Source organism: Sycon ciliatum, chromosome 1 (genome assembly GCF_964019385.1).
Source record: "Sycon ciliatum chromosome 1, ocSycCili1.1, whole genome shotgun sequence".
Taxonomy (NCBI): domain Eukaryota; kingdom Metazoa; phylum Porifera; class Calcarea; order Leucosolenida; family Sycettidae; genus Sycon; species Sycon ciliatum.
This window is the reverse complement of record NC_088643.1, coordinates 37,978,891-37,991,927: the sequence shown is the minus strand read 5'-3', so window position 1 is coordinate 37,991,927 and position 13,037 is coordinate 37,978,891. Positions and strand designations below refer to the sequence as shown.

At 46.6% G+C, this 13,037-nt stretch overlaps 2 protein-coding genes across 2 annotated transcripts in view; both read left to right on the top strand.

Annotated features, from left to right (window-relative positions):
- Positions 1-9,054, top strand: part of LOC135824475 (beta-secretase 2-like) — a 20,445-nt gene extending 11,391 nt beyond the window's left edge. Inside the window, exons 5-11 of the mRNA XM_065337213.1 lie at positions 666-800; positions 1,301-1,402; positions 1,634-1,816; positions 2,294-2,369; positions 3,005-3,097; positions 7,523-7,579; positions 8,237-9,054. Of these exons, the coding sequence (XP_065193285.1) occupies positions 666-800; positions 1,301-1,402; positions 1,634-1,816; positions 2,294-2,369; positions 3,005-3,097; positions 7,523-7,579; positions 8,237-8,490 (900 nt within the window). The 3' untranslated portion in view covers positions 8,491-9,054. The remainder of the gene's footprint in view (positions 1-665; positions 801-1,300; positions 1,403-1,633; positions 1,817-2,293; positions 2,370-3,004; positions 3,098-7,522; positions 7,580-8,236) is intronic.
- An 846-nt stretch (positions 9,055-9,900) lies between these two features.
- The window catches only part of LOC135824454 (beta-secretase 2-like), a 30,806-nt gene continuing 27,669 nt past the window's right edge, over positions 9,901-13,037 (top strand). The window contains exon 1 of the mRNA XM_065337194.1: positions 9,901-10,295. Within this exon, the coding sequence (XP_065193266.1) occupies positions 10,152-10,295 (144 nt within the window). The 5' untranslated portion in view covers positions 9,901-10,151. The remainder of the gene's footprint in view (positions 10,296-13,037) is intronic.

Genomic DNA, 13,037 nt, shown 5'->3' with positions numbered 1-13,037 from the left:
CTACTCAGTCAGACTCTTTTCACTGCCTGAAACTATTGGATATTGTTCTCCTTCGGTATTTGTTTACTTATAAAATAGGTAACTCGGATGGTGAGCCAATTAAATAATTGTGAAAAGAAGAAGGACAACATGTTACGAGTTATAGCTAACTGTCCACCAACGTAACCAGATCTCATACAGTCAGCAGGTTCTTTTCACAATTATAACTGAATAGGAGTGTTCATTGTACACATTGACGGCACAGATATGACAGATATAAAACTACACCTGTTTCAAACTTTGGAAGTTGTGTAAGTGAAAGGCATGAGTTGTTGGGATGTTGAGCACCTCTAAGTGCGCTCAGTACGAGTCTGTCTCTCATGCAGTGCATGCTGGTGTACGCATGTGTTCTGGATCAGTGGTTTCAAGAAGCTGATTTCTTTAAAAAAATCATTCAGCTTCTTTCTTGGCCCACTGTTGGGGCGAACCTTTGCAACTATTACTTGCAGTGAGAGACCGCGAAGAGTGGAAGGCTTTAAAAAAAACAATAGTTCCGTTTTTTTAATTTTTTAGTTTAATTAAAGCACACAGTCCTGCTGATGATGTGGGATAACAGTAAAGTGGGACAGCATTCTTAAGTTGCATGTTGGTTTCCGGCATGCATGTCATTGCTTATCTGTCTGTAGGTGCTGGATGGTATTTCCCCTTCTCTTTTCTCTGGAGAAATCCTGTACACGCCACTGGTGCGAACAGGCTATTACGAAGTAGTGATGAACCAGGTCTCTGTCAATGGGCAAGACTTGGACTATCCATGCGTTGAGGTATGCTCATGTGATAGCAATGTTTTATACTGCTGCTGCTGATGATGATGATGCTGTGGCTGCTGCTGTGGCCGCTGCTGCTGTGACCGCTGCTGCTGTGGCCGCTGCTGCTGTGGCCGCTGCTGCTGTGGCTCAGTGCTACATATGTACATCAAGGCATTTTATGTAGAATTGAGTGACTTTCATCCCAATTGCTGCAGTCTGTAAGTTGTGTACACCGGCATAGGCCATTGTGTACACCGGCATAGGCCATTGTGTACACCCGGGCATAGGCCATTGTGTACACCGGCATAGGCCATTGTGTGCTAAAAGATGGGATCACTTGTGAGTACACTGATCCAGATTTCTAATCACGTTTTCAGCCTATGTAGTGTATTTTGATCAAGACAATGTTAGTTGTCAAGCATGTATGCATACGGCGATGTTGCCCTACAGTGAGAATAGTATGTGTGGTGATGGAACGTTTTCTGTGTCACGCCACTTTGTTATCACATACACAGTACAACACACCGCGCACAATAGTGGACAGTGGGACAACAGGATTACGCTTCCCAACGAAAATCTACAATCAGATCGTCGCAATTCTGCGAGAATATGCCGTGGTAAGGTGCATGTCTCAGCAATTCAAAGCAGATGAATTGCATGTGGTGTACTTATATTTGTGTGCGTCTCTCTCTTTCTTTCTCTCGGAGGCTTCTTTCTCTCAGTTTTGTTGGATTCTACAATATGCTATAGCACACTACATTGAAAGTACGGTCAGCGGCTAAGGTTTCTTGAATCTGTACTTTTAAAAACATTGCTATCCTATCTTTGTGTGTACACCGTGTGCACAGAACAACATTGATGGTAACCTGAGGAAGTGTCCACAGACTGATGGGTTCTGGAAAAGTACAGATGCCTGCTGTATCCAGCCATCGCAAAGTGATGCTCTATTCCGTGGCTTCCCAAATATCACCATCTCCATGTCTGATGACAGCGATGCGTTTAAGGAGTTCAAGTTGGTTATTCCGTCACAGGTACGCCGGAGTATGCCGATCTTTGCTGTAGCACTGCCGTGTGCAAAACTGTCCTATGAAGAACTGCCATATTGATATGTTTCTTTGCATGGTTGATAATTGTAACTTGTGGCTTTCTATCAGGATGCAGTCCTCAGGTGCTGTAATGTTTATGCCAACGACCGCATGTGTTGTCTTTACCATGCACATACACAAACTGATGAAGGCGATACATGCATACTCTACCACCTTAAGTGGGCAATGCATTGCATATAGCCTGGTTGCCTGTGAGGTTGGACCCGGAGGGCAGGTATGCAGTCAAGGGTTGTCGCTGGTAATGGTAGCCGAAGTGCCTGTTGCTTCCACTGCTGTAAGATAGTTTTTTTATCCCAAACTATATGCCGTGTATCGCTACTGTCATCTGCCGTTACTTCCAAGTCTATTTACATGCTGTTTTCCGCTTGAATGTATTCTGTGTATTCGCTGTGCTATCTCTAGCTATATCTACAAGCAGAGCTTTCTGCCAAGGGACTTTTGGACTGCTATAAATTCTTTGTCCTGCCCTCTGAATACGGTAAGTGAGCAGTTTATGTTCTTGACAATACCAGGTCCAGAAATGCACTGGCTGCGAAATCACCCACCTGGAGTCTCTACCCCTTTGTGTCCAGGGGCATGGCCCGGCTGACCAGTTGGTCGCATGCCTGTGTACCAGCCAGGTCATTAAACCAATAGTCTTGCCAAACAGTACAATACCTCTGACTGTGGGTGGATACCAGGAATTTGAGCCAATGTGGTCTGTGGTCACCAAACAGTACCAATGTTGTACTGCTGTATGTGCGGACTGTAGGTGGACACTGCAGTCAGGCAGCAGAGTCCCTCCACTCGGACAGCTGGGAGCCACTTTGAATGCAGTTTCCGGGCTACACCCGGCCTGTGCCTATACTATGAAGCGTACATGCATGTACAATCCTTGCGAAGAAGCTGCTGGAGAGGTTGATTGAAGTTGTGTGATAGTCTTGATGATTCCTGGGAACTTGGAGGCATATCCGTGCGTTTTGCTCTATACTAATAGCATAGTTGTACATGCATGCACAGGCTGGGTGCTGTGGTGTTGGATGATGCCACGGACCCTTACTTAATGCTGTGGTGTTGGATGATGCCACGGACCCTTACTGAATGCTGTGGTTATGTGTTTGACACCCCTTGCAGGATCAGTGCTTGGTGCTGTGCTAATGGAGGGATACTATGTCGTGTTTGACAGGCAGAATAAGCGAATCGGATTTGCAAAATCCACATGCGAAGGTATGGCTGGGCAATGTGGGCATGCACCATTGTTAGCTCCTGGCTAAACAATCTCCTTACGACTCGTAGAAGACGATTTATTACAGAAGTATACAGTCAACTTCGCTAATAACGACTGCGGATATAACGACAATTCGCGAATAACGACAGAATTTCCATGCCCAGAGCAAAGTCCCATCTAACTGTATACATTTAACTTCGGATACAACGACTATCTGAATAACGACAATTCGCGAATAACGACATGCTTTTAGTGCTCCGAGGTCATATTCACTGCTTGAATAACGACTTTCTGGGCTTTTGACAGCTATTTCAAGTACCTGTCATGCAGAAGTACCAGAATCCATGCCATGCATGGCGATGGATAAAGGGCCTAAAGGCATACATGCAAGAAGATGCAGCCAGAGAGGGGGGGGGGGGGGGGGGGGTGCTTTTTATTTATTTTTGCTTCTAAATACATGTTGGAGTGATCAGCACAACTACAATGTCATGTAGATCTACATGATTGTACAGTAATCATTATTATGTCATGTACATGTAGATATACAGTTGTGGCAAGTGAAATCCGACACTTGGCATAAGGGACTGCACCGTGCATCCTGCAGCCTCTGCAGCCCTGCATACGTACAGTTTATACCATGGTACGGTACGGAGGGCCTGTTTTCAGCCAATCAGCGCTCGTCTAGCCATGGTTATATTGGCCAGTATTAATCCCGCGCGGGATTTATATAGAATATAAATCCCGGTGCACGGTACGTACGCTAGGGCACTGCCACCGTACATGTTCACTGCATGAAAGGCAGTGAACTTGTACGGCGGCAGTACTCCAGCGCACGGACCATACATAAACAGACACAACGGACACCACATGCACGTGCACACTCCACACAGAACGGCACACTTACGAGGAACAGTACACAATGGAAAAGAAGAATGACCTGAAATTCGTCTACAGAGTATTCTGTTATACTGAATCTGAGGATAAAGAACGTCGAATAACCACGAAGTATCCCGAATGGGTCAGCAATGTACATTGTACTTCAAAGAGTTGAAGATCATCAACAGACTGTCTCCTTCGTAAATAAGTTTATAATGCCAGTGTACATGTACTTCAACCCGATTGGAAAAGGCTACAATAGATTGGATTGAAATGTGATACAAAACAGTGCATGCAAATGCATCTACTTGCAAGCAAAACTGATTATAAGATGCCGCATGTGAAAATCAGTTCTGTACCATAATTATAGTAACACTTACTCCCATAGAGTCTGTAATCTAACTAGTGACGGTAGTTTGATTCAACGACAAACTCCAGCACCGCAGCAATTCAGTCGACTTCCGCACCGCTCACGACTCAAGACAAGATCATGAAGATGCTACAATCAGCACTGGTACAGAAAGGAAATCTTATGCCAAACATCCACGGAGGAATCTCCTTCTGACCTTGCTCGACCATTCTTTCAACTGACAACTGATAACCATCAGAAGATGTTCATCACGGTACTGCATGATGTAGGAGATCTCCAAATATGTTCGTTGTTCTGAAAATGCGTAGGGCCTAGGGGTACCTGGCATAAGTAGGATATGACCCTCGTAGTCGGGTTATACCGTACCCTCATATAAATCCCTCCTGCTATCGCAGTCGGGATTTATATTCAGCCGGTATAACCCTCTGACTCGGGTTATATCCTCTACACATGTGTTGCATACAACTTTATCTGTCTGATGACAGAATTCGTACTCATCACAGTCAAGGTTCAAAAGGTGCTGGCAAAAATGACTGGGAATTGGATACCAATACTCCTTATGTGTACCATGTTTGTGAACTGTGTGTATCTAAGCTGTGACCTTTCGACCTGTTTGGGATGCATGCGGCTCTATAGTACAAATTAGGTGCAGTGCATTACATCATTGATGTCCATTTGAGGCGCTGTCCCCTATGGCAAGTGTCGGATTTCACTTGCCACAACTGTAGATGGCTCCAAAACTTGCAAAAGGCTAATTTTTCCAATCTCTTTCCCTTAAAATTGACTTTATAGTTCCTTTCAATTGTAATATGAAAATAGAGTTCACATTGGCATAGAGCATGAAAAGAGCTTCATTTTGATATGCATGTCATACTATGCAAAAATATGGGTACACATACATTCAAATGGGACTTCGGGTATAAGGACACTTCGCGAATAAGGACACTTTTCTGATGCCCCGCCGAATGTCGTTATTCGCTAAGTTGACTGTATTGAGTAAGGAATATGGCATGTAGAACGAAGACTATCATAGGAGAAAGAGAAGACACAAGAACCACTGGAGCATGCACTCTTCTATACCTGATGGGTTCTGATTACTATGGCAAAGGAACAGGAAATACGAATAGTGAGTCACAGAGTATATTGTACTGTAAGGATGTCTCAGTATGAAGTACACATGTTACACCAGTGTGTGTATGTAGGAGATGTGTGTCAGTGCACGCTTGGGCAGGCAGTGGGAGGCGGATGTTTGGATGGGTCGTTTCTGATGGTACCTTGTCTCCACTCTCTAATGTAGGCTCAGGCAGACTCCCTCTAATTTGAATGCGGTATACCGTAGTGTCTTGTATTAAAGCCTGTCTCATATAATACTGATTTTCAAGATAATATACTGTCGGCACATAAGCCTGGTTTTAGTGTTGACATGCATCTATCTTGTATAGAAGCTGGTCTCATATAGAAGCCTGCAAAATTTCCCCAAAAAGTCATTTATGATAAGGGGCCTTCCGTAAGTACCGATATTTATTTAGAAACGAAAACTAGTCGTTTCTCTTCAATCCCCCTCCCCCTCCCTGAGAAACGAACACATACAAATGGTACATGGTATCGATATTTTTGGTCTTTTTTCTGGACATGCTCACACATGTAAAATGTACATCGATATTTTTCGAGAAACGAACAGGCGCTCAACCCCCCCCCCCTAAACGACTACTTTTCGTTTCTAAATAAATATCTATATTTACGAATGGCCCCTAAGCCGAGGGTTTTATACACGACTTTACAGTATTCGAATATTCGGCATGGTTCGATGCGCAGTTCAAAGTAAAGAAGTGCGCCCGGTGGATATTTCGAGATTTGTCATCGTGCAGAAGGGCAGTTTACAGTACAGTCGAGAGGTGAATTTCGAAGTATGTACCGCAATTCGAAATTGATTGTATGATCTTTCTCGAACTGAAAATAGCTGAAAATGATCTTTGATCCTCTCGATGATCAGTAATGCCATTCAAGAAACCCGTCTTGTTTCGAAATTCGAGTCAAGCACAACTGAGGGAGCTGTAGTTCAAATGTTTGATTGATGGCTGCTTCTTCCAGGCTGACTCCCTTCAAGAAGATCCGTAGCTTTTCTTTCAAAGATCGCCATCGCTGTGTGATAATGTGAACATTTTACATACAATCATAATGCTAGTTCAGAAAGTGGTGGACATCACGCAACTGCATTGTAAATAAAAGGGAGTCACCTGACAACCGCTCTATTTAGTTGCTTTTCACTCTTGGCACAAGCGCTGGATGAAAATTCTTTCATTAGTGATGTAACTTCTGACGATGGGTGACTGGCCCGAAACGTCAATATTTTTTTCGACATCACTAATAAAAGAATTTTCATCGAGCGCTTGTGCCAAGAGTGAATAGCATCTAAATAGAGCGGTTATCAGTTGACACCCCCCCCCCCCCCTTTATTTAATCATAATGCTAAGAGGGAGAAATGCAGTAAGTTGTGGGTACAGGTTTGGGTAATTACTCCGACTTATTAGAACACCCAGATAATTTGGTTTTCCCGGCAATTTGGGGTTCAAATTATCAGGATTCCACACATTACCGTAAAGTACCGCCAGAGCGCCCCACCATCTCGTCCTTTCGTGGCCGCCTTGTGGAGGTGGATTCCTGTCTGTAGGTCACACGGACCTTGTACAAACATTGCACATTGTGCAGGCAATCCGTACCCACTTTACCTTCGAGTTCCACATAAAAGCATACCAAGTGTGACCTTAGTACACGAAGGTTCTCACATCGTACAAACTTAGTAGCATTCTGCCATACGATTTTCTTCCCTTGGCTGTAAAATCAAGGTGGGGCGCTCTCGCGAGACGGGGCGCTCTCGCGAGACGGGGCGCTCTGGCGGCATTTTTACGGTAGTCTTACTAAGCTCTGTCTCTGACATTGACTCTCTGCAGCTCGGGGATCAACGGATTAGTCTTAGAAGTTCTGTATAAGTCAAAATTGGAGCCTGGAATCTAGAGGTTCGAATTAAAGGGAGTCTTCACACACAGAGCCGTCTAGTTACTAAAGAGCAGTGGCAGATCATATTCATGTCCAAGAAACTCCTTTCATTAGTCACTGTAGAAGCGTGACCTTATTCAAGTGTTGGTTCTTTCTCTGCTGTCGGTGCTGTTTCTTACAGTGAGAGACGCCAACTTTCAAAAACCTGCTGTGGTTCAATCTGCTCCTGTTAAAAGCAGTAAGTCATGGTATAGAAAAGTAGCATGTTCACCAATTTGCAAAGGGGTGGGGGGTGGGGGGGGGGGGGGGGGTGCTGTGGGTTGACAAGTTACCTTAGATTGCTATCTTATCAGGGCCGGCGGCACCGCTGGTGCGGACTTGGCCGTACCAGTTTTTACCAATTCCAGTTTTCACAGATTGTCCAGGGCCTGATTAATTGCATGTACGTACTAAAAGACTATCCTTGCTAGAGCCTCTCCCTCCAAAACTGTCAGTCTCAGGCGGCGTGTCCCTTGGGAAGTACTGTGATAACCGTGCACATGGACTCCATCTGCTGATTGCTAGCAGTATGGGTAGCTGACACAGCCAGATGCGATGCCACATAGAGCTACATAGAATGATATGCACCCTCCATTGACACTGAAATCCGGCTTTGGAAATCAGTGAGCGGCCCTGGGGCCGTGACACCCGGCAGGAGCTGGCTCCAGGCCTGCTTATGTGCGTATGACAGTGGGTGCAGTTGGTGAATTTACCTCTATTGCCATCCCCCTCAGCTATCCAGTTTTCATGACAATCATTCCATAGTCCTTGTGAACTGCATTGTACATACGGCACCACCTTTGAGATCTTCAACAGCATAGTAGTAGTGTTGTTGCTCTTCTGTCCTGTTTTACAGATGCCAGCTGTATCCATGCAACCCAGCCGGCGAAGAGCTCTAACAGCCAGGTGATCGCTGTAGCTGCTGGTGTGAGCATCGGTGTTATCGTGGTTGTGTTTGTAAGCGTGCTGTGCTTCAACCGCAAGTGCTGCAGTGGCAATGCGGACCGATATGATACTCAAAGTGGTGATGAAGACGGGCGAGGTGCCACAGATTCCCAGCTAGGAGAGTACACAAACTCGAAGCATCTGTTGGAGGACAGCGATTCATAGTGGCTTCACTCCGCATGTCTCCACTGTTTACTGGAGTGCAGTTCAAGTATCGTACAGCTATCACTGAATATGGTCACGGGTGCGTAGAGAAGCTGCTCTCCATCCGATGCATGTCCACGCCATTGTTCTGAGAATAGTGCAGCCTATCTAGACGTGTAGCTATCCACAGTGCCTCTTTGCCTTGAGCCGGGGATAGCTGGTAAGTGTAGTACAGTGCTAGTTTGGAATATTGCCAGCTGCTGCTGCCCACGCCGCTTTGTTCTCTCTGTTATCTTAACTAGTGCACCGTGCATGACCTAGCCTGCAGCACTGTAACTCATATTGCACTAACTTATGTATTCACTTGACAAGCTGGCTTGTGCAGGTATGACTATAGTCTATAACATTAGAGCGTGCTGCACGTCTTTATAGAAACAACATTGATGCAATGACACCGACCTTACGACTGATACGCTACGCTTTGAATTGCAGTTTTGACTTGAGAGTTCTTGTAGATTCTTTCGTAAGATATGTATTTAAAAACAGTTTTCATGCATCACAATACAAAACAACTTTGCGGATATGCTTCACTGGCTCGGGACTTCTCTTGTTTTAGACTCTCCCACTGGTTGTGCATTTCTTGCTCCTCGTTAGTTTACTCATCCATGTCTCCTTGTCCATATTGAGAATAATACTACAGAAAGAACCTGCGTTGTGGACTTTTGCCGTTTTGGGTGAGTGGCAACCAGTCGATCGTGTCTGTGTACGATCAGTGTGTGCGCATGTGTACAGCTGTGTTCACACAGCAAATAACTGGTAAACACCGCCTCACATTCTCATGTAGACACGACTCGGCCCTGATTCCCGTTATTGCTAGCACTGGTGTGTACGCATGTGCTGCAGGACCGGTGACCACGGTTACATGTTCACCCTGAATGAATAATAATTATAATCTCTAACGTCACTATGGTTACTTACAGTCATGGTGTCTCAGGCTGAATGACCCAACCCTGCCTTACGGAAACAGTCAGTGGACTTCGCCTGGCTATGTGACGGATATGACTGCCATGTAACTAACTTTGTTGACCATGTCCATGATGACCAAGACTCGCAAGAGTACATACCCCCCCCCCCCCCCCCCCCCCCCAGATAGAGGTACCGCGTACAGTCGTGGCATGGCACTGTCTGCACTGAGTCTGCCCCCGTTTCCGGAGTATCACAGGTGCTCAGTGGCTCAAGCCTCAACTGCTCAAGACGTGGCTACATGCACATGATGTAAATCAGGGCTCTGCTGACTGACACTCCATAGTGACATCCGTCATTGCCATGCCTCCGATCCACGCATTTATGCCAAAATCATACAGGCAAACTGAGTTTAGTTGCTAGTATCACGTCGGCCAGAACTTCACGCGGACTAATTATTTTCTTCCGCAAGGTCTGACAAAGAGAGAGCTTAGCGAAGTCATTCGTCTGTCAAAGTGGACAAACATGTAGTATGCCCACAGACGGTCTTGGAGCGCTTCAGCTCAGAAACATGTTTTACAATGACGAACAAACAGAACCACTACAGGACTTGTAAACTGCGAAGGACTTAGGTGATAGGGGCAAATTGAGTCGTTAGAGTGCTTTTTGACATTGCTGACTCGTGAAGGATACAGCAGCAGGCGAATATTCAGCCGGCAATGGCGCTACGAGAGCTGCTTCTTCTGTCGTTGTGCGGTCTGAATGCCGTATACGTGTGCCATGCTCGGACCGTTAGCAAGCTCTCTGGCACAACATTCAGTGGCTACAATTTGGACATCGGACTCGGAACACCGACACAGCGGGTCAGTAACGAGTTGAGTTAGGCCTATTAGTATTACTGGGGCTAGTCGGGGCCGTCCGTAAATACAATAAAACCTCTCTTTCTTTATACATGTAGTATCTGGACGCCTCGTAACGGAAGCCGGTTGACCGTACGCGTGCCATCCGTAACTCGGAAATACACTAGATAAGAGCCATGTAACACATCACTAGTTTCCGGCCTCAAATAATTAATTGGATTATTTTAATGAACCAATGATCTGAGTGTTCTGACGTTTTATGCGTGGTGAAGTCGTTCAGTTGACTGGTGCTACGAAAAGGAAGACTTTCAGCACTTGACCCCTCTGTTGACGTGCCCCGTGGTGTCAAGACAAGGGAGGTTGCACTGTATTTATAAAAACAAACATTGTATATAACATTTTCAACGCGTATGCTATCAATCAACACAAACGACATAAAAAAAACCCGTGACCGTCCGCCATTGCGGTGGATAGATACGATTCGGCACGACCTGAAGGCAGCGGATCTCTCCGTGGAGAGCGCTCTCCAAGCTGCAGGAGATAGACTAACTTGGCTTGACACTGTTGACATGCATGTGTCATGACCATAGTTGTTGCGGTGGCGAATCTTTCATGGGGATCATGAGTAGTTTGATCAAGGAATTGGCTGCCATGAAAGAAGCTGTTGTTGACAACAATTCCCTGAGAATCGAAGTGGCGGCACTCAGGGAGGAAGTTCAGAAATTGCGTACGAGTACATGTACCCCAACAGGCCAGTCCACGTCCTCCACGGCCACATCAGTGATCAACCCACGCACATCTGACTCAGGGCCTGCTACACGCAACTCGTATTCAAATGCTTGCAGCTCAGGGGTTACAACTGACACGAGTACACCACGCGAACCAACATGTGGTCCCGTACCGGTCGAACCTGAGTGGAAGGACGTTGAACGGAGAAAACCGCGAAACCCTGCACGCACGTTGGCAAATAAGACTACCACTGCCAGCCGTGAAGTAGCACACAAGCCAGGCCAGTCCACTGTCACCTCGTATTATCAGCACAAACCCAAAGCTCCTGCAAGTTTTCGTGGAGCCCCTCGGATAAAATGCCGCGCAATTCACCTTGGCAATGTCCACATGGGATGTAGTGCTGATTCCATAGTAGGTTGGTGCGAGAAAAAAGACCTGCCAGTCATGAAGTGCAGTGTGTCAGAATCCCGGTACTTCGGACTGGCGTACGCACATGTCGTGATCCCAGCAGATCAAATCGACAAAGCCCTGCAGGAAGACTTCTGGCCAGCGGAGGTGCGTGCACGAGAGTGGAGATTCGCCTTGGACAAGATAGCTTCAGCTTCAGCCGCATCATGAATGCCGACACCCCACTAAACCCTAATGCAATCCCATTCCATCCTAGACCACACACCCCTAATTTAGCCCCTTTATCAAACAGCAACAACGGCCTTAGTCTTAATCTTAGAGTAGAGTTCCTCAATGTGTGCCACCTTCTTAATAAAAAGCATGAAGTTGAGGATTTCATACGATCTCAAAACATTGATATCATGATACTGGCGGAAACCTTTCTATCTAGCTCTACCGCAGACAGCTTGCTCAGCATACCTAACCATGCACTTTTCCGGAGGGATCGTCCCGGTCATGGAGGTGGCCTAGCAGCCTATGTCCACAATCGCTTTCAAGCACAAGTGGTGGGAGACCACACCAACATAGAACTTTTGCTACTGGAGATCAGAAGTCATCGAAACCGGATTCTCCTAGGAGGAGTGTATCGACCTCCAGGCACGCCAGTACAATTTTGGCAGGACTTGTCCAACGCAGTTGACACAGCAGCGGCGTCAATGCCATCGTCCCCGCTGATTTTAACGGGCGACTTCAATGTCGACGTAAGCCGGCGCCAAGCCCCTCAGCTCGACAATTTACATCGCTTCTGCGACCAGTTCAATATCAGCAACAAGGTGCAGGACACTACCCGCATTGCCCCCCACGGCAGCAGAACAACACTGGATCTCGCCCTAGCTGTGGATGGAGCGATAACCTCCTGCACGGTTCTCCCTTGTACCATCAGCGACCACTTTGCGGTCGTAATTGACCTACCTTTCAAGTGCACTATGGAACCTCCTGCTGTCAAGTGCGGTCGTAACCTTGCAAGGATCGATATGAACCGATTCGCTCATGACTTGCATCATTGTGACCTGGAGAATTTTTCAACCGCTCAGACTGTGGATGCCATGTGGTATTCTTGGACTGACAAGATTGTTTCCGTTTTGGACGAGCACGCTCCTGTCCGAACGTATCGGCCTAAATCTTCCTCCCGCACGCCCTGTCCTTGGAAATTACCTGCCCTCCACGACGCTATTCTACTTCGCAACGCAGCACATCGTCGCTGGCGAGCCTCGCCGACTGACATGGATCTACGAACTGTATTCACATCAGCACGAGCCGAGGCTAAGCGAATGTCCCGACGCCTCAGGGCCCAGCATTACAAGAATCTTCTCACACGGAGTCAGGCAAATGCACGCCTCACTTGGAAGACAATAAACGAGCTCAGCGGCCGGACCAAAACTCCCACCCCACCCTCTGTCAGTATAGCAGCACTCAGCGAGCAATTCAGTGGAGTAGTCTCCGATCCAAGTAGACCTGTGCAGCTATCCTTACCTTGTGGTCCGTCACCACGGGAACCTTTGCGGGAATTCCAGGCCACTAGTGTTGAGGAGGTATTCACCTTTCTCGTGAGACTCGATGCTCGTAAAG